Source organism: Chamaea fasciata, unplaced genomic scaffold, assembly GCF_029207755.1.
Source record: "Chamaea fasciata isolate MVZ Bird 193981 ecotype frontalis unplaced genomic scaffold, bChaFas1.0.hap1 SCAF_7, whole genome shotgun sequence".
NCBI classification, from domain to species: Eukaryota; Metazoa; Chordata; class Aves; order Passeriformes; family Sylviidae; genus Chamaea; species Chamaea fasciata.
Window position 1 is genome coordinate 52,607,846 of NW_027094092.1, and position 21,022 is coordinate 52,628,867.

General features: G+C 42.0%; 1 protein-coding gene across 8 annotated transcripts in view; it reads right to left on the bottom strand.

The window, feature by feature from the left end:
- Window positions 1-5,301: 5,301 nt before the first annotated feature.
- CDC42BPB (CDC42 binding protein kinase beta) overlaps window positions 5,302-21,022 on the bottom strand; it is a 91,061-nt gene continuing 75,340 nt past the window's right edge. For 4 of the 8 annotated variants that reach the window (XM_066188860.1, XM_066188857.1, XM_066188855.1 and 1 more), the window contains 11 exons: window positions 20,821-20,902; window positions 17,462-17,678; window positions 17,010-17,072; window positions 14,176-14,772; window positions 11,108-11,205; window positions 10,912-10,996; window positions 10,643-10,763; window positions 10,425-10,542; window positions 9,218-9,323; window positions 9,063-9,133; window positions 5,302-7,041 (listed from right to left, as the gene is read on the bottom strand). In XM_066188860.1, the coding sequence (XP_066044957.1) occupies window positions 6,910-7,041; window positions 9,063-9,133; window positions 9,218-9,323; window positions 10,425-10,542; window positions 10,643-10,763; window positions 10,912-10,996; window positions 11,108-11,205; window positions 14,176-14,772; window positions 17,010-17,072; window positions 17,462-17,678; window positions 20,821-20,902 (1,690 nt within the window). In that variant the 3' untranslated portion in view covers window positions 5,302-6,909. Of the gene's footprint in view, window positions 7,042-9,062; window positions 9,134-9,217; window positions 9,324-10,424; window positions 10,543-10,642; window positions 10,764-10,911; window positions 10,997-11,107; window positions 11,206-14,175; window positions 14,773-17,009; window positions 17,073-17,461; window positions 17,679-20,820; window positions 20,903-21,022 lie in introns of those variants that run through there. The other 4 variants (XM_066188861.1, XM_066188859.1, XM_066188856.1 and 1 more) reach the window with 2 other exon arrangements.

Sequence of the window (21,022 nt, forward strand, 5' to 3'; positions counted from 1 at the left end):
TGAGGTGAGAAGGTCTTACGGTAAACGGGGAAGGAAGTTTGGTGCTGGGTCCCCGGGGAGGGATGCAGGCAGGAGCTGAGGGCTGGGGACAGGCACACCAGCCCATCTCTGATGAGGGTTGGGGCAGTGGCACTGAGGGGCCTCGTTAGTGCTGGCCTGTGTCAAACACCATCATCTGCCCACAATGTCAGGCAGCGCATCTTTATGGAGCAGGGCTGATGGGTGAGGCGGAAATTATGGATATGTATGCAAATGAATGCAAATTTACACTCTACTGAGTGTTCAGTAGGGCTTGTTGGCATATTCCATAAGGAAGCAGCTATTTTAAGTTTATAATATTTTGTTCTACTCTCTGGAAGACATAATCCCTTCTCAAAGGCCTAGGAATTCATCATTAGGTGCATCAGAGCCCTGACGAAGGGTAACAGGCAGCATGTGGAACCAGCCCTGCCCTCTGGAAACAGGACAAAAAAGCACGAGGCAGGCAGGGAACAAGGCCTCACTGAGCTCCTGCTTGCTGAGGTGAATTTGCAAGTGGGGCAGAGCCAGGAGGAGTCCTGTGCTCAGGACACACACACCCTTGGGATTTCACCATGCACACCTCTCCTGAGGGGGCTCCTCCACCGGTACTGGGATGAAAAGCAACTCGCCTGGGCAGGAGTTTCTGCTGCCTCTGTCAAGCACTTGTTGCTGGGTGAAATAGTCACCGACCAGGTCAAAAAGCAGAGGAAGCCATCAACCTGCAGCAGGTGACATAGGCATGTTGGGAATAATCAATCCCCACCATGCCATGGTCCTACAACCAGTGCATGACCGTGGGGAGCAGTGACCCAGGGACAGCACCCAAAAACTCACAACACACAATCACTCCTGTGATGTGAGCCCAAGGTGGATCCCCACCCCAAGCCCTCCTGCTGACCCCACAGGGCCAGACAGCACCGCATAGCCAGGGCTCGGTGCAGCTCGGCAGCCGTGGTGTTACCATGGTGCCTGGGAGAGCAGCTGCGTCCTCCACCAGCTACATCCCTACTTTCTGCCTGTGAGAGCCTTTTTGTGTCCTGTTCCCCTTTCACATCTGTTCATTGTAGGTGACTGCGTCTCCTCCAGCCCACAAGCCTTCAAATACACACACAGAGGAGTTGTCTTTCTGCTGCTGATGCAGTGCTGCACGCTGGAGGCCGCTGCACCAGGCAGTGCCCACACAAGGACGGGGCTCAGGGCTGACCCCCAGGGAGCACCTGGCCCCTCACCTCAGAGCAAATCTGTTTCTTCCCTGGCTCACTGAGAGTGTGAATTGTGATGTGAGGATTGGGAGGGGTCTCCATGGCTGCATCCCTGCAACAAGTGCAGAAGGGAAAAGGCAAGAGCATCCCATGGCCACAGACTGAGGGAAAGAAGGGACAGCCCATTGGCAATGGAGACCGTTGCACAAGATGGTGTCAGGATAGTGTCCTTCTCCTGCAAGTGGCTGAGGACATCAGCTCTGTGTCTTGCCTGGACACACAGGGATTTGAGGGTGAGCCACAGGCAGGCATGTGCTTGTGGGGTCGGACACCATCCTGGGACACATCACTGGCACAGAGGGAGGCAGACCACCCTGTGGCAGGAATCTCCACCTGGTCACCCCTACGTGTTGGCGTGTATGGATTTGCTGTTGGCGAAGCTTCATTTTTAAAATGCATTAGCAGCTCGAGGTCACTTACAATAGAGGCTTTAATTAAAGCAGAGATCAATTTTTGTCAGTGCACGAGCAGAGCACAGTCTGTACTTTTCCTTCAGGAGCCACGTCCGCTCCTCGTACAGAATGCGCCGCAGGGAGGGGGGAGCGCTGCAGAAACAAAATGAAGCAGCAGAGTCAGTTTGCAACACCGGGGACCAAGAGCTGCTGGAAAACCAGCTGTCTCCGTGATTGTATCCATGATTGCTGCACACTGACACACATAGACAGCCCATGGTGCAGGCAGGGCAGAGCAAAGGGCTTTGGTACATAAGTGTCTCCTGGGATCCCGCCTAAACAAGGAATTTAATTCACAGACATCTTTGGTAAGCAGCACATTAGATGGGTGGTTTATGACGTGCTGTGCACGGCACGTCTGGGCACCTGATGGCTTTGTTTTGCTTCTGGTCCTGAGTGTCAGAGGTCCCCCTCTGTGACAGACTAATTCAAAATGCATTAGTGTTAATGGCAAGATCTCAGGAGTCATTGCTTCCCAGGGTCTCACAAGAAAAAGCAAACTGCACACTATTAATGGACACCAACTCATAGCACAGTGCCTTCCCTTTGCACGATACAGTCGCTCACAGAAGTTGTGCAAACCCAGATCATGGCAGAGTCCTCAAAATATCCCTGAGCCTAAAGACAGAATTGGCTGGAATAATTTTTTTTTTCAATATATCTCCTTTAGCAGGAGGTAGCAGTGGCGGGAGGGCATTTGGCAGGGACTGGTCTCACCGGAGTGCAGGAGCTGGCCAAGGCACTGCGGGGCGGCAGCTCAGTCCATCAGCATGCAGGGCTCTTCACTGCTCGTCCTCACGGGACCGCAGAGCAGGGACTGCGTAAGAAACAGCAAAGGAGGCGAGGCTGAAAAAAAAATCTGAGGGTTTTATCTATGAGAAGGCATCAATAAGCCTGCATGAACCTGTGCAGTCAGATGACAAGTGCTGCAGCTTATTGGGGAGCAGGGAAAATACTTGCTGCAAGGACAGGGAAGGGGCTGATTCCTTAGTCCATGTTCCTCCTCTGGCTGGAGCACAGCACTGCAGCTCCCGCTGGCTGAGCACGTCCTGCTGTCTTCTGCTCCTGTCCTCAGCTAACCCTACCGGCAGCGCTGGCCATCAGGCACCGCTGGGACACACTCTTGCCCAAGTTTGGCTTTCCTGGGCATCCCACACCAGGCCTGCAGTTGATGCCTAGTCTCCTCATCACCCCCTGTCCCCAAAGACGTTTAGGACATTTTGCAAGCACTGAGATCGTGCTGGCACTGTGCCTTCCATCCTGTCTTCCTGACGTGGTCCTGTGGCCATGGAACACCCTCCCCTCAAGCAGAGCCCCTCCAGCCCCACGCACTGCCCTGCCAGCAGCGAGGCCAGGACACGAGAGCAGCTCTCACCCTGTAAGGAAAGGGCTGCCCTGCACTGGATGAGTGTGGCAGCTCTTGAGCCCATGAGCTGCCAGGAGCCCCAAGGCTGCCAGGGAGGAATGTTAAGGGGAAACTGAGAGGGGAACAAACATTTACAGGGGTCCAAGCAGGCAGAAGGCCGGCCAGAGCTGCTGCCACAGCAGTGGAAGGCAAGCGTTGGGCAGCTGAACACTGATTTTTGGACTGTCCTCCTCCCTTCTGCCTGCCAGAGCTGCTTCATCCAGAGCAGATGGTGCAAACTGGAACACAAGATGCTCCAGTAGCCTGGCATGCAAGAATGCCATGTGTCCTTTTTGTTTCAAAATAAGCTAAACTCAGCAAGACAAGGTTTTTGGTCATGATACACCACCTTCCTTTCACTAATACTTTGCTTAACTGCACCTCAAGGTGCAGTTCAGCTCCCAGAGTCATCTCTTCCCTCAAATACTTTCCTGCTTCTCAGTGCTTTAGGCTACCAGTGCCAGCTCTCAAGGTTTTTACACATCTGCCTTCTCCCAGGGATGCCAATCTGGTGCTGTACGGAACAAGGGTGCCTGCACCTCCACCATTTCCACACTGAAGCCTCCTCCCTGTGACTTACCTGGGTTAAGCACTTAACCTGCAAAGACAAAACCAGCTTTCATGCACCACCCCCCTCCAGCAGATTGTGCCTATTTAGGAAGCTGTTTATCCTCAGCACACCTGTTCTGTAGACAGAGATGGTGGCAGATGAGTTTAGTTCTTGGGTGGCAAGTGATACCATGATGTATTCCAAAATACTCAGCTGTCTGGGGCAAAGATCTGTGCTAGAAGTGACCAACTGTTCCAGTGAGTGGTGCACCCACCACTCCAGCTTCAGGACCTGATGTATCTCTGTGCAAATGGAATGAGCAGAGAAGCAGGCAGACACCAAATTACCCTCATTCTTTGCATAGCTCAATTCCTCACTTTCAGTCCTAGACTGGTAGCCTCCAGGGATAAAAAAGTGCATTGTAAGAGAATCGCATCACTTGGATTTCTGCATTTATGGAAATTTTCCTGAGGGCTCAAGAGGACTCTTTAGGTAACTAGAATCAAAAATTTGTAAGGGAAAAGATGATCCGCAAAGGGCTGTGGTAGAAGACTTGGGAAGAAATTCTGCTTGGCCAGACTTAAGCAGAAAGAAAAAAAAAAGAATAATGTATTCATGTGAGCAATTAATTAATTTTTCTAGAAACGTTCTCCTGCTTAAATTATAACCAAGCCCTGGCACTGCTGAGTGCTATGATTTAATACCCCCATAATTAAAGACTTTGTTGTCATACCAAGTCCTCACTGTGCAGAGAAAAATCAGCTCAAGAGCAAGAGAAATGTTTTTTAAAAGTCAAAGGCTGATTAGCATGAATACTTGTGACAAGGCTTCTAGCATACAGCCCTCAAACTCCCTGTCAGCGATCACCCCATTGCCAGGACAATGTGGGTGCACTTTCCCAAGCCAACCCATCCCAGCCTGCCCAGGTAGGTTTGGTCAGGCAAGGAACAGCAGGGTCCCAAAACACCCACCCAAAACACCCACCTCAGCTCTTCAAACCAGGAGGCAATTCAGGAACACTTGGCACTCTGTAAGGGATGAGGGATGCTTACCTAGGACACCCTAGAGGAGATGTTGGCACTGTCTAGCTACAGTGGTCTCTATGGTGTTCAAATACCAGAGCATGAGGAGAGCTTTAAAAAAAACCCCTATTATGTATGAGTGGCTGCAGCATTCACACAACAATTCTTGAAATGTTCCTAAGCCTTTTTTTGGGAGTATTACTTTGACACGTAAAATATATTTATTGTTTTTTAATACTTAAGATGCATTAATAGACCCTGCAGCCTCCTTACTATGCTTCAGCTGTAAGTAACGAGTCATATAAATCATTTTAAAAGGAATTAATATGGCCAGCAAATCAATGAAATGGCAACTCTAAAACAAACTGAGGGCACAAAATTTCAGCGCTGTATTCCACCAAAAGGACTTCCATTGCTCCTGAACACTCATTCACCTTCAGTAATATGTACCTTTCTTGTAGTGCTTGGGTGGAGCTCCAAAATATCTTCAGTTTATGTCAAATGTCCATGTGAACAAAGTGAATTTACCATGAGACTGAAGCACATGTCAGTGGTAGATTGTTTTCAGATGTCAAGACAGACGACTATAAACTTTAAAACCTCCCTCTTCTGCTTTATTGACATGTAAATTGTTCAAAAATGTTCTCACAATTCAATAATTACAAAGACTTAGACTTACATTAAAAAAGTAAAAACCAGAAAACCCCCAAAGCAGTAGTGTCCAGCTCTAACTGAGCCCCTTTATCAAGAATCTGAGAAAAAGAGCAAGTACTGTCGAACACTTAACGTAACAGGATTAAATGTTGACTAGAACACTCAATTTAAACTAAAGATAAGTGCACGTCCTATACAGTGTTTCAGAAAAGAACATTAGCCGTTGGTATATCATTAGCCCATTTAAACTGAATTTTAAATAAGTGACATCCAACTGTCATAAAATTGGCACAGAAGGCACACTAGTGTGACAATGACAAACTGGATATGCCAGCCACTGAATTAATTACAAGCTTTTAATGAAACATGGTCACAAATCTTTGAGTACTAAATGTATAATACATGGAAGCATGAGATTAAATATACACGCAAAACATCACCGCACGTGGGCCATCGCAAAATATACAGGAGTGTGTTGTGCATTTTTCTACATGATCAATACTTGATTAATAATCATGGGGTCTTCATGCAGGTGAGGATACAATTAATGAGAAAAGCAGCACCCCCAGTTACACATCCTTCACGTTCCACTTTGGTAACCAATGAACAGACTGATGTTTTAGTGCGATACAGTCCCTTGGGTCAAGCAGACTCCGAGGGCAATGTGTCCACAAGAAGGCTTGCTAGCTAAACAGCATAGTGTGTCCTTACACCAAAAACCCAGGAGAAGCAGCTTCTCAGGAGGAGAAAGGCAGGAACTAGGAGCAATTTTTTTTCACAGCAGTATTTTAAAAGCCCTGACTAATGACTGATGAGGACTAAAAGCAGGGAATGGGTAAAGAGATAACTGTCAGTAGTCCTATGTACAAGACTAAAAAGTTGGTAGAAAGATAGAAAGACAGTTATGCACCTGTATATGTAATGGCTAAATGAATTAAAAGGCCACAAAACTATAACCAGCTTTTCTTTGACTTCCTGGTGATTCTATTGATGTTGGAAACGACCTACAGCTTCCTACCATTCTCCTTAAGATTCAGGAAAAAAACAGTTACAGGAAAAAGGGAAAAGTGTATTCATCTGAGGATGTAACTAGACCTGCTCACATTTCCTATTTAGAAGTCCAAATTCTGTCTAAAAGGATTTCCTGCTAATCAGACATTACATCATTCTATAGAAAAATAATATTCCTGATATTGTAGCAACATTATCAGTAACTCTCTCTATTTCTCTTTCACCATAAGAATAAGACTATTTACTGGTGGCCTTAAATGCTCCTATGCAATAAAACTGTGTCACAGCTGTGCAGAAAGGAATCAACCGTAACTGAGCAGTGAACAATTCTGCATAAAAAGCTCAATTGCTATTAGTAAAGAATTTTCTTCATTTCCATAGTTTGTATCTACAATCTGGATTTATAATTACTCTTGTACAACACTAGAGAGTCTGTGTCAGTCTTGGCACTAGCATCTGAGACAGCTCTGCCCTGCTGTTGAACACCACGGAGGAGCGGGTGACAGGAGCCGGAATGGCGAGAGCGGTGGCGTTACGCGTCGCAGGTCGACTGGTCCAGTCCATCTAGCATAAGCTGATTCCTATGAGGAGAGTTGGGACTTGGGGGACCACTTGGATTTGAGCTGTTAGATGGAGTAGAGTGTTTGGTGGAGTCTGAATCAGGCTGTTAATGAGAAACATTTAAAAAATTACGTTTATTTGAAGTGAATTCTTTATACTCAAAAGCTTTCAAAGGCACTCAACAATGAGGGTGAGCAACACCTACAAAGCAGTGTGCACTACATTAATTCCATAGTTAAACATTCAAGCAAGTACTTCCATTACCATCAACAGCCTCTAGTGCAGCCCCAAAGGTGACCTTCTGATGCAACAGGAATTACAGTAAAGTATGTGAAAATTGCTACATCTCTGGCTCTTCTCCTTTAGCCACTGCAAAGCTTTCCTGATGGAATGAATCTATCTGTCCACTGTTATTCAGAATTTACCAGCCTGCAATTTTTAGGCAATTTTTATAGCACAGGAGTAGGTTTATCTGCCCATGTAAACATATAAAAAATATGGTCAAATCATCTTCAATTTGGTGAGGAGGGAGGAAACAAGCATTATGAACTGTTTACAAAACAGCAACAAGCCTGTGAAGTGCCTGACAAACGAGTGAAGGCTGCCAAGAATCTGGCTGGAGATCTGGAAACAGAATACACTTAATGGGTACGTCCTACGTCATTATCTAATAAAGACTATCCACAGTTATTTCCCCAGTGTTAGACCAGCTGTTGGATATCTGCCTTCACAGGCTGGTCCCACTTCAACAGGATGGCTGGCAAGTTTCCCACTATTTTGGTGTGTTACAATTCTGAGCACTGCACACATTCACAGCTAATGAAATACTGCACAAAACCCCGTTACCGTTGCAGCAAGTTGTTTTCAAGAAAGGGAACTATATACTTGGAAAATAGATGGAAGGGTAACATCCTTCAAGAATGCTGTTCAGATGATTTTGCATGGCTCGAACAATAATAAGATAATCTATAACAAGATTATCCTAACATGATCCAGTTCATAAAGCCAAAAGCCATGGGGGAAATAGTATAAAGCCAAAAGGTGTTATTACAGCCTCTTTCCAGTTCCAAAATACTATTTTTTTAAATTTAAGAAGTCGTAAGAGCTACCAACAAGAGAAAACATTGTAAAAAATCCCTTTTGAATCTGTCATTACTTGTGCCTACAATCAACAATTAACATTAGAGCATGGAATATAATGGAATTTGGGAAAGGTGAGCAGAATAACACAGTCCATCATAACCACCTTTGAAAACCAAGACTGTTTCAAAAATACCTGTGTTTAGAGATCCCTAAAAGCACTTTCATGTGCTTTTAATGGCTCACTGAAGGTGACAAAGGAAGTCAGACCACAGGTGTGATCCGAACTCCGGACTTGGCATGTGCTAAGGCATCCAGGAAAAGTCTGGCTTCACAAAAACATGCTTCAAAATTCAGAGCATTATATGGGCCTGCGGATGGGAACCAAAAAGCACTACAAAAGATCTTAATCAGGGACTTTGCTTCCCAGGAATAATTCCCAATGCTCTCCTTCCACAGACACTGCTTTAGCAAAGCTTGGAAGAAAACGTATGATAAATATGAGATACAAAAATCATGTATCTTCTCTATTTAGATTCAGGAACACCAGTTTTGTAGAGCCAGGAGATTTTATGTTTGGTGACTACTGGCACATACTCTTATTCTTGCTAAAAGCAGTTTTATGCATTATAAATTTGATTCCTTCTCAAGTTGCATGACAAAAAGTCTTCCTTAAGGCAGCACAGAAAATTACTTAACTAGTCATATTACTTTGCTATTCTATGCTAATATCCCAGAGAACATTTTTAGGAGCTTTGAGGACATTTCATCAATTAGTCAAATTTCCGTTGCCTATAAAGCTTAATCGAAGACATAATACTTCTTAAAATACCACCATAAGAAGATCTTTTCACAGCTTTGCTTTTGTGCTGGCGTATCTAACTTGCAAACATGTTATTACAGGCTGGGAAAAACACTTGCGGAAAGAAAACATCTCCATAAATGACTCTATGAAGTATTTCCTTGGGAATGTAATTTATTGGAAAAGAGAACAATCTACGTCAACAGGATATCGCTGGTCTCCATTTACAGAAGCTGTTTTACCTCTTTGTCAAACTCCTGGTCAGGGTCGGACATACTTCGGGAAGGCATGGCTGCTCCCACATCACTGCCACCTGCAGAGAGGAAAGGACAGTTTACAGCTCCTGGTGACATCACAGATTACTGCTCAGAAGGGACCAGCTTGCTCCCAGCCTTACTTGATGAGGGCCATGAGATGTAGGTTTTGTTTCTCTGCTGCTGCTGCCGTGACAGGTTAGCTGAAGATGGACAAGTTTTTTCATCCTGGGCAGGAGGTAGGACACTCTACAGTTGAAATGAAACACCTTGTTAGCCAGCAAAACAAAAGCTATCCAGTGACAAGCTGTTACTCATGAAAACTTTACTGTGCTTTTGAAGCTATTACAACCCCGTGTTGGTAGAAAAACTGAACTTACTTGACCACATCCACATATTTTCAGTAACAGACACAAACCCTGAGAAAGACAGAGAAAGAACTAAGCCCCATAGCAGCCACTGGAAACTGTCAGCCAGCAAACCCTCTATGAAGGGGCAGGGACTGGACTAACAGCTGTTCTTTCCTTCCTCCTCCTGCTGAAATGACAAATGCCTGACCCACATCTGGGCTATCTGAGAAAGACAAGAGAAAGCCTGACTAACAGCTCTAGGATGGAGGGTACATATAGAACATGAAAGTGTACTTTCACATCATCCTCCTGTGGATTTAACACTAAAATAGCTCATTAAAAGCTGTGTTAGTTAAATATAAAATAAAATTAATGCTATAAAGCACTGCAAGTTGCATGCATTTTAGTTACCTCCACAGAATTAGTTTTTTTTTCCCCTTGTTATTGCTCTAGAATTGGTGAAGTGCCACAAGCATACCATATTCCAGTTCCTAACAGTTTGTAGCTACTCCTACCCTTGCTAGGGAAGCAGAGGAGGGACAGGAAGAGGAAGAAAGCAGAAGGGAGCCTTGCAGTGAGGAATGGTCACTCTGAAGAGAGATTTCAGCAGAGATAGGGCTCATGTGATAGACGTGCTCAAAGCCTGTTGGAGGTGATACCAAGAGCAGAATGTAGAAAGGATGAGGGGGACGGAAATTCATTCTATTATTTTAAGAAGACAAACAAGAAAAAGGAAGGAGGAGAGACTGATTATATACAAAACTACTAACAAGCTCCTGGCAGTGATACCTGTCTTTCAGTGTCTCATTCATAAGTCAGCTAACAGTATTTCCTTACACAGGATTTAGAAGCATTGCACAGCAGGAAGGCTCACCTTTCTCAAAGGGATTTAAAGAATTCAGTACAGAGATAATACTTGAGCCCATCCAGCTCATCTTCACAGCTTTTGTGAGCAAGAACAAATGCACATATATATCCCTCCCTTATAAATGTATTTTACCAGTGGGAGGTCCATGAGGACCTGCATTCCATCTCCTGGTCCCATGTGAGCCACGTGGTTGAAATTCGTTGGGTTAGAAATCATCTTTGACCTTAGCTCAGGGTCTCTAAGCATTTCCCTAAAAAAACAAGAGTGATTTTTACTATTAGCACTCCCAGTCTCTGCAGGTCATCAGGTATATTCGGTTATTTTTTACAAATTTCCAAATAAATTCTTACCGCCTTTGTTGTAGTCGCTCTTCCTCGGGAACCTTAAATACAAATCTTCTTTTGCTCCTGGTTCGAAGCATTTGCTTCTTGCTGTTGTCAGAGGTTTCTGGTACACTGAGGCCAGCTCCTGCTGCAAGAGCACAAAGCAATTTCACATACAGAGAGGTACACGCTGACCCAGACACATTCAACACAAATTTCATCTAGAGCAAAGGTAACATGGTGAAAATTAACCAGTTAGAATGAGCTCCCCATTTCTCCCCTTGCTCAGGACTCACCTGCAAATTTGTTCTTGAAATATATTAGCCTTGGCGGCTCACAGTTAAGGAGGTTCAGCGTGCCATCCATGTTTAATGGTCTGATCTGTTTTGAGGAAGGAGACAGAGAATTACCTCAAGTCTAGCATACACTGTGAAGAAACACCTCATTTGAAAGCGACCCAATTAAGTTGCATATTCAAAGAAAATGACTTACCCTTCGCAGGCCAATAGTCTGGACCCATTCCATAGTGTTAACATCAAACACATCAACACCATACTCGCTATACACTGTTACATAGGAAGAACTGCAACCTGCATTGATTGAAAACAAACAGAAAACCCTAATGTCATTTCCATAGCCCAGAACTGACAAATATTTGAGCAGATTTCAATAGTTACAAGTTTTCCACTATGCGCAAGATACATTTTAAAACACATTTTCAAAGTCCCACTTTCAAACAGATTTATGAGAATAGATTTGCTAATGACAACTACCAGAATCATGAAAATGCTTAAATTTGACCCTTTCAGTATTTTTTAAAACTTTACATTGCCATTTCATGAAACTGCAAAATGGCATCTGCAGTTTTCAGATGCATACAAATTTGCCAGGTAGTAGGAACGGAGCAGCTATCTTTGCTATGGATTACTTCATTTCAGAAGCAGCAAACTAACTATACATCTGCTGTGTGCAGAGGAGATGAGAAAGCCACCATCTGTGAGCTGGGTCATGAACTCATGATGCATATCTGTTCTCAATTTCCTTCCTATTTTGCTTACAATTTTCTAGCTTTAGATATTCATGTATGGGTTACTTTCATCAAGTTGACAGAAAAATGCCACAATGCTTAAAGCCTGTAACTCATATTCTCTTTTCAACTTTTTTTTTTTTTTTATTTTAAAGCATAAAAGGCATCAGCAGACAAGTTTATTTTAGGTCAAAGGAAATGCAGAGATCTCTAGAGCTTTGTGTCAACATGCTTCTGCTCATGTAAAGACTATCTCCTGATGTAAAAGGCAGTTACTAGAAACTTAAGGGATTTAATAGAGAGAAGATGCTTCAATAAACAAAATGAAAATAACCCAGTAGGACACTAAACACATCACAGAATCTTCTTAGAAGAACTGAAGTACAGTTGTAGTGCTATTTTTTAAATTCATTAAAAGAATGCCTTGGACAGCTATCATAAAAATGTAACACAGAAGTGATTTATGGTCAAGCCTTTATTACATGTGGTCTTAGTTGGCCTGGATGACCAAATCAAGAGGGAGAACCAAGCATCAGGCAGAAACATCATCTGCAGCCAAGGCTGGCACCTGCCAGTCAGAGCTGATGAGCTTGACCAGACCTCAAGTGGTTCCCAGGGAGCCGTGTCAGTGCCTGCACTGGGCTTGCCCACGCTCCAGCCTCCAGACCAGCTGGCTCCAAGGCTCTGCACCAGGCTGCACGGGAGCCAAGCAGCCCCAGGACAGCCACACTGGCTCAGCACAGGACACCAGCACCAGGCTGGTGTAGGGGAACCCCCAGGGGCCAGCCAGGGTAACAGAGCTGAGCTAGTGCTCACCCTCCCTCTCCTGGGGAGAGGGCACTGAATGCCACAGACACAAATTCTCTGTTTTAGCCCAAAACCTCTCTATAACATGGTGTTTTACCACAGCAGAGTCACTTCCACTTTGTTGGTTTCTCCTACAAAGACTGGCTGAGAGAGTTGGGGCTGTTCTCAGCCTGGAGAAGAGAAGACTGGGGAGAGCTTATAGCATCTCCCAGTACCTAAAGAGGCCACAAGGGAGCTGGAGTGGGACTTTTTACAAGGGCATGGAGTGATAGGACAAGGAGAAATGGCTCTAAACTGGGAGTGGGTTTACACTAGGTATTAGGAAGAAATTCTTTATTGTGAGGGTGATGAGGCACTGGAACAAGTTGCTCACAGAAGCTGTGGAAGCTCCACTCCATCTGTGCTAGTGTTCAAGGTCGGGTTGGATGGAGCTTTGAGAAAACTGGTTTAGTAGAACGTGTCCCTGCCCATGGCAGGGGATTTGGAAGTAGGTGATCTTTAAGATCGCTTCCAACCCAAACCATTCTGTAATTTTACAACCCCTTGATGGGATAGCTAAAAACAACCCACCATCACTAGTAACAGACATTAGGACTGAGGAGTGAGGACAAGTCTAATGAAAAGGGAAGTAATTCAGTTTCGTTTGGCAGCAGAAAATGTTGCTCTTTCTACAAAAACAGCCCTAGGCCAGCACTACTCAGGACTGCACATACAAGAATGTTATTAAATAGTTTACAGTAAGAATACTTCTAATAATAACAGACAAAACCATTAACTAGCAAGTCTAGTTTGCTGAAATGCAAAAAACCTGTAAAGCTGATTAAGGAAAAGGAAACATTAGTTTTAGCTAATAGTGTTTTAAAGTAAACTTGCCACTACACTGTTTCCTTGGGACTTTGCTTCAGACTTCTGTGCAGAACTAGGTCAGAGTAAAGCAAGCAAACAATTTCAGTTCAAATCAAATAAAATTAAACACATTCCTATTAAGGCCTGGCTTGTTCAAACCAATATGCACCTAACTCCTTGCTGTACTACTTAAACAAAAAGCAATTCCTTGCCTTCAATCATTCAAAAAAATTTAATTGCTATTTGAGCTTCAAATAGAAATACCAGATTTATCATCAACTGCCTTTGACTACCGAATACCGAAAAATGCTCTGCAGGTGCCTCTGTTCTACCAAGCTGATAACCAGTGCTCTGGAAACAAGCAGAGTGGTTCAAATATTACCCTCCACCTATACTACTTTTGGATATTGTCCCCTTAAAATTAAAACCAAAAGGAGAAAATTTTAATCTCTTATTATCTTTCTGAACCTTTAAACTTGCAGTTACATTTCTTCTTAAACTTTCAAGTGTAAGTACAGTATACAGAAGACACCCTACAGGCAACTGGACATTTATACCCTCTAGGTGACCAAAAATCTTCATGGAATTTCACAGACAGGTAGTCTTGCACTACCCTGCATCCAGGACTACTCCCTGTAGAAATTATTTTGCATTCCACTATTTATTCTTCTGTGTCCTGTAATAAGACAGAGCATTTCCTGCAGCATCCAGGATCTCCAAGTCCAAGACTAGCATCAGGAAGAACCATGTGTCGGTTAGCTCATCAAAACATAAACTCGGTATTCAAAGACAAACCGAAGCAAAATTGAATACAATGCTGAGTATTTTTTGACAAGTAAAGCAGCAACAGGGATATGGCAACAGAAAAACATATACATACTACAGGCAACAGGAGTTGCAGGCCACATTAGTTCCTGCATGCGTGACCTTCGACCTTGCGAATCGACGTAAACTCCCATATGGCTGAAGCAAAGCAGGTATTCCTCATTACTGAGCTCCACAGCACAAAGGGCATCAAAAGACTGCTGTGAGAGGAAGATAAGCGAGGGGTCATTAGGATTTACCAGGTTTATAGACTGTCCATCTCCCTGGATGCTCAACAGAGAGAACCCAGACTGGTAGCCAACACAGAGCTTGTCCTTGAACACTGTCATCCACTGTACAATTCCTGGAGCCTGAATTTCACTGAATTTTTTGTGGAAAGGTTTAGTTCTGTGAATTTCATAGCAAAAAACCTGTCGCTTGACAGCCACAAACAAACAAGTAGAAGAACTCTTCTTTAGTGTTCCAGTTGTAATCAATTGGCAGCCTTTAGTTTCTGCAAGCTTAATGTCAAAGTTCCCTTCTGACCCATCCAGAGAGGCCCAGGGGTAAAGGTGGACGTGATGGTTCCGACCACAGATGAGGATGATAATTTTTTCTTTGGGAGCAAGCTCTATCTGGTACACCTTCTTGCAGTCAGCAGCTCGGACTATCACTGCAAAGAAAGCAAGAGCTGCCATAAGTTAAACAGGAAAATCACCAGGCTTGGAAACACTGCAGTGCTACATTGTGATGCCTGAAAATTAATCTTAACACAGACATGTACCAGGTGAGGAAGTGCACTTATTACACGTTTGATTCTCTGTTACTAATTCTCAGAGCAAACAATGAAACAAAGCATTCCTGTAACCCTCTCTATTCATAAAAAAATAATCTCAACAACACTGTGGGAAAATGCTGCTTAACATGTAGGATAAACTGAGAAATTTTTTAATATAATTGTATCTGTACCATCTGTACACTGCAAGATGCTGCATCTTCAGAAGTGGGTCCCACCTCCAGGAAAACATCAGCATCTTCAGTAAATTTTGGAGGAAGAGCAAATTAGCAGAATACAAAGACAAGAAGTATAAAGTATTTAATTCTGGTAAGTGAGGAGACAAAATGCTGTACTGTTGGCAGATCTCTCAACCAGATACAAAGGCAATACGGTAAGGGGGTGTAAAACACATATATTGAAAGGCAAAAAACCGCTGTGTGATGGGGAAAGGATAAGACGGAATGAGCTTAGGTTGCAGGAAGAGAGGCTCAGGACAGGCACCAGGAAAACCCTTCTCAGAGCAAGGACTAGTCAGGCTACCCATGGGGAGTTTTGCTGTTTGAGGCATTTTTTTTAAAGGCAGGGTAAGAGGCAGCTAAGGGGGTTAGGTACAATGTGTTCTCTTTGGGGATCTTGGCTATACAAGAACTTTCAAGAATGCAGTGAGTATTTCATGGGATACAAACAGAAGAGCAATTCTAAATTAGGAAACTTAAAAAGCATAAACCAATTAAATTAAATTGTAACTTTAATTTTTCTGCTAGCTGAACGCATTAAAAATATTTGTGGATTGTAGTTTAAAAAAAAGAGAATTCTTAACTGGAAATTTTTTGCCTTTTTTCAGTAACAGTGGAGAAATGTAGCCAAAGTTATCAAATTCTCTAAACTTGGCAATGAGCCTTTAGCTGTTAAAATCACGAAGTGCTGTTGTGGTATAACCCCCATCTGCATAAATAAATGAAATGTCTGAAGAAATGTTCTATGAAGTAACTGGCTTTGCTACAGAGAAATGGTTTTCTTCCTAGCTTCAACTCCACCTTATCTGTCAAGAATTAAGCAATATTCTAACCGAACACCTTTGCTATAAACAGCTGGCAGTTAATTAACACTAAAAATGACAACTGCCATAAAATGAAAAACAGATTACAATTCATAAAAACACTATTAACACACAGAACTGGCCATAGCAAACTCCTGCTAAACATCTCTTAACTTAAAACTAAAACCAGTAATTAATTTTCAGATTTACATATGACACAGTGATGCAGGTAATTGTTCCTTTATGAAATGACCTTTCAAAGTAAATTTACAACTTTCTTTTAGGCAAGAAGCTGCACTGGAATTCCTGGAATTATGTGCATCTCAAGTTATGTTTATTTCTAACCACTTAAAGAATGGTGACCACTGGACGTTTACTCAAAGGAATGGCATTCATTACTGCTAAAAAATATTTCAAATATCTGCTGTCTCCATGTATAAAGCAGTTTCTCCTGGAATTGGGCAATGTCTTATTCTGAACAAGAAGAAGCAATAACGATTTTCTTTTGACCCAAAACCACTTTTGAAAGTCACGTAAGTCTTTAAAAACCTGCATTCACTGCTTTATTTTACACTGAAATGAAAGCTTTAGCATGAGTAAAATCCAACTTTCAAATTGCTACAAACTAAATTGCACAGCAAAAGGAATTCAGAAAATCACTGACAAGACTAGCAGCCCAAGACACATTTGCTTTGAACACCATTGGTCTGCAAGAGAATATGAGTGGTTGTCAAATTTCTGGAAGAAACAGATGAGATATGGAGGCTTTAAAGGGAAGTCTACACACTTTGTGTGCATGCTCTGTGTGCTGAAGCATTTTGATATCTGCTGTGGGAACACAGCTAAGGTGAGAATGTGTCAGAATATGCCCAGTACCTCATCCCTTTAATTTCAGCCAGTCAACTGAATGTAACGATAATGACCAAATTAGTGCTTATATCTCACATTCACTTTTCCTTCTCATCAATTAACTGAGTGCTTAATACTTACTATACATGAAAGGCTGTTGTGCGACCTATATTAGAGCAGCACTAAAAGTTATGGAGCTCATTATTTTGTATGTAATTACTGCATACATTATGGCCCAACTTACCGTCACGGGTCACCTCTATCACATACAGTCCTTCTTCTGAACCAATCGCTATTCTATCTCGATCTAAACCAACAGGGGAAAAAAAAAGCCATTAACTCAGCTACACTTGGTCTTACCTTTAAAACAGGCTGTTTGTTTTGAACAGCTGAAAAAATTTCTGCACGGATTTTCACCACAAATCAATTTTGCTTGAGTTCACACAGTCTGTCAAAAGCATGCAATATACCATATTGCTAAAACAACCTGCTGAACAACTCAACAGTATTATTTACCCCAAGTGGATGAAGAAAACTGAATATCAATGCTAGATTAGCATTTTTCACCCATTATTAAATTCCTATGAAGGAATTCAGCTGAGGAATTTATTTCAAGGTGTCGGTGCTCTCATTATAGAAGCCCATCTAAAAGTTTCAACAACCTTCACACAATGATAGAAGTTAAAACAAACATACCTACAATAGCAGCAGCTAAACTTGCTTTAATAAGAGGCAGTGTACTGTCATAGGCTTCTTGTGGAATATGCACAACCTGGTTTCTCAGCCTGTTTTTGTGCAGGATAGACTGCAACCCTTCTAGGATTCCAACCCACTTTCTCTTTTCATTCTCATTTTCTGTCAGGATCAGTAGAGAACAAGACTTTGAAGGCAAACCTAAGAGAGAAGCTGTTACCTTTAAACAGACAGAGACAGTGAAATTAGTTAGAGTAATAAAAACCCTTTTTATCATACAGAACTGTGCAAATAAACTACATTTTCTCATGACAATGGAATGATGTTCCCAAGGAGCATAAACAACACAGCTAATACAGCCACAGTGCTTCAAAAAAAAAAAACAATGAAAAAACAACCTCTGCACAAGCCACAGTGGTTTTGTTTAGAAGTATTCAGTCTTGCTTAAAAATTCTGAATCCTAACATATGGGCAAGGAATGCTACAATAATCAATACACGGCAGTGAAAGGCTCCTTCCTGCTCTGAACCATAGTTTGTCCTGATTCCTCCCTCCCACACACCCATAACTTACTGAGAGTGACAGACATGCTTTGTGAACCAGATGCATTTAAACCCAAAGGCATTGCTATCATCAGTTCTGGATTTTGATTTTGTTTTGAAAATCTAATTTTCCAAATACTTCCAGGGGAAGAACACATCATATCTGCATTCAAAGCTCTGGAGGAAAGTAATACTTGAAACTGAAGTACTGCATTGTCTCACATCCCTGTATTACAAGAAAATGACTATGGCTTCACTTAATTTTCAGTTAAACCATCCCATAGATCTCAAAGCAGAAGGTGTTCTAAACAGAAGAACTATCCAGGAACTTCTGTTGCCTGAAGAATACACGCAGTATTTCTTAATATTTTGGGTTTTTGTACTTCATGAAGAGACTGAAAGGTTTATGGTATCATAAGAACTATACTTTCAGCCACAAACAGGTCAACAGCCAGGATCAGCCCTCACCACAGACTCTGAAAAACAACAGTTAAACAGAAAAAAGCAGCAAAAGGTGTAGAAGTGCAAATCTCTAACTTGGCTGTAACGTGGAGTATCAGACCTTCAGCCTACATGCCATAATAAGAAAATCATCACAAGATGGATATTGTGGTAATGCACACACACACACACACACACTTCCTGGAAGAGTGAATTAAAAAGTAACACTCATCTTGAAAATAAAATATAACTGAAAGTAAACTTGGGACAATAGGATGCCAAAGACAGAAGTTCAGAAGTAAGATGAAGGTGGAGGTGAAGGAGGTAGGGAAAGAACTGAGTAGTTGCAATTGCTCATAGTTCCTACTACTCTGCATAAAGGTTTGTTCCTGTCTAAAATGTAACAAAGCATTAATATTTTAAAGACAGATGCAGGCATAATGGATAATATGTTTAGAAAACAAAACTAGATTCCAGGAATGGTTTTCCCTTTGAAGTACCACCATGTATTAATCCTCAGTGTTTTGAAGCTGGCAACTTATATATAGTCAAACGCAAGAAAAAAAAAGTGAGCAGTTGGTCATAATATATATTGCATTATTCATCATACAAAAATCCATTATTTGCTAGGAAACTCAAGGCTTCTTAACTCGAACTGCTAAGCTGTGCAAGCACTCCACTACAGCCAGCTCTAACACTATTATTAAAAATGTGTATCAATGGCAGCACTTAAGACTGAGGTGTCTGAATGTCAGCATGGCCTAATATCCAGCTTCAAAAACTGGTTACCAAGGAGAAATGTTTGAATCTGAGACAAATTCTTACTGTTCTTGAAATCATGGGGGATCAGAGGTGTGAACATTTTACTGCTTGGCAGGATTCTGGTATTGTTTTCTGCTGGTAGAAGAAATGAAAATCTGCCTTTTGTAGGCCACTGATATCACCATGTGTTGTGTGCAATGACACTTACAAAAGAAGGACCACATTTTTACACAGATGATGTGAATTAACACTGTAAACTGTTCTGTACAAGCTACTCTGTGTGACTGTGTCAGTAAGATACAGATCTAGAACAAAATGAAACTGAGAAGAGACTCTCCCAATCAGGTTAAGTGGTTTCCAGTTTTTAGCAATTCCTGCTTTTGAAGGAGGACATAGAACTGAGAAAAAGAGGTGTAATTCAGCAGCTTCCCTGGTCCCCTACCTAAATGGATATATTCACACATCAGCTTCCAAGCTGATCAAACCATGGAGATATTTGATCATGTCTGTCCACACAAGTATTTTTACACAGTGATATTTCACGAATTTTTTTATTATATAGATACCCTTTCCGTTAAAAACTGCAGGTAGAAATTAGAGAAGCAAGTCACGCAGGCTGAGCTGTATGGATGCCTTGTTCTTAAATGAATGAACCATCATTCTGCACACCATATTTTCTCACCTCAGAAGTCCTTTCCTACAGTATTCCATGTTCGCTAATTCAAGAAGAGAGCAGGCAGATAGGAACTAAAAAACCCATAAACCAAAATACAAACAAGATGAAACTAAATGTAAAGGTAGTAGTAAACCAAAGCACGAAAATTCAACTGCAGAAAATATTTTTACAGAAAAGCAGAGACAGAGAGCCAGACAAGTAGCAAAAATAATTCCCAAGTAAAATCCTGAAGGACCAAATGACAGGGACTGCAACTGACTGACAGCTGTTTTCTTTCTATGTCTTCCTGACTTGATTCTAAATGGATGAAGATCAGGCATGCTGAAAATAGTTGAGTTTCTGCATTCAAATGTAAGGGAGTATAGATACTGGCTACTAATGTATTCCTTTCTAAATTTTAGAATTCCAGACTAAATACGATTCACACAAAATGTAAGAATTAAGTTCCTGTTGTTAAAAACGAAATACACCATTCAGATAGAACATACACTAAAGGGGATATTATAGCTCAGCTAATTATTTTCTCTTCTTTTATTTTTTTCCTACAATACTTAAATATGAAATTAAGGAAACTACATCAGTGTTCAAAATATTCTGTTACAGCACTGCTTCCTAAAGCAAGAGTCCAAAGCTAAGCAAGAAAAAAGAGAATCTGGTAATACCAACGGAAAAAGAGAGAAAATATACTGAATTATAATCAGTAAATAAAAAAAGTACCAAACTTTATATACAAGGAAGCAGCTAAAGAAGGAGAACTTTGCTCTTTACAGCTTAGTTATAAGAAGAGCACCATATTTTTCTATGTATGTCAGCAGCCCTCGTAAATTCTTACACTTCTACGTAACTTAATTAACATTAGATATGGACAGCATATGCCATTATCAAAACAAAACACTGGTATTTAACTGGTAGTTTCTGTAAGAGTCAGTTGGTAGCCATACCCTGAATATGCAAGGGATGTCTTTCCGAGTTGCGTGTATTACATCTGATGCTAGGACAGAACTCACACAAAAATCTTCATCTCTAGTGAGGAAAGAGAACAAGAGCATCACATGCAAGCACACACTTGGATTATTCAGCAAAATCTAATTGATATCACCACTGTTTCAATAGGCTGCAATCTCCTAACACTGCACAGAGGTC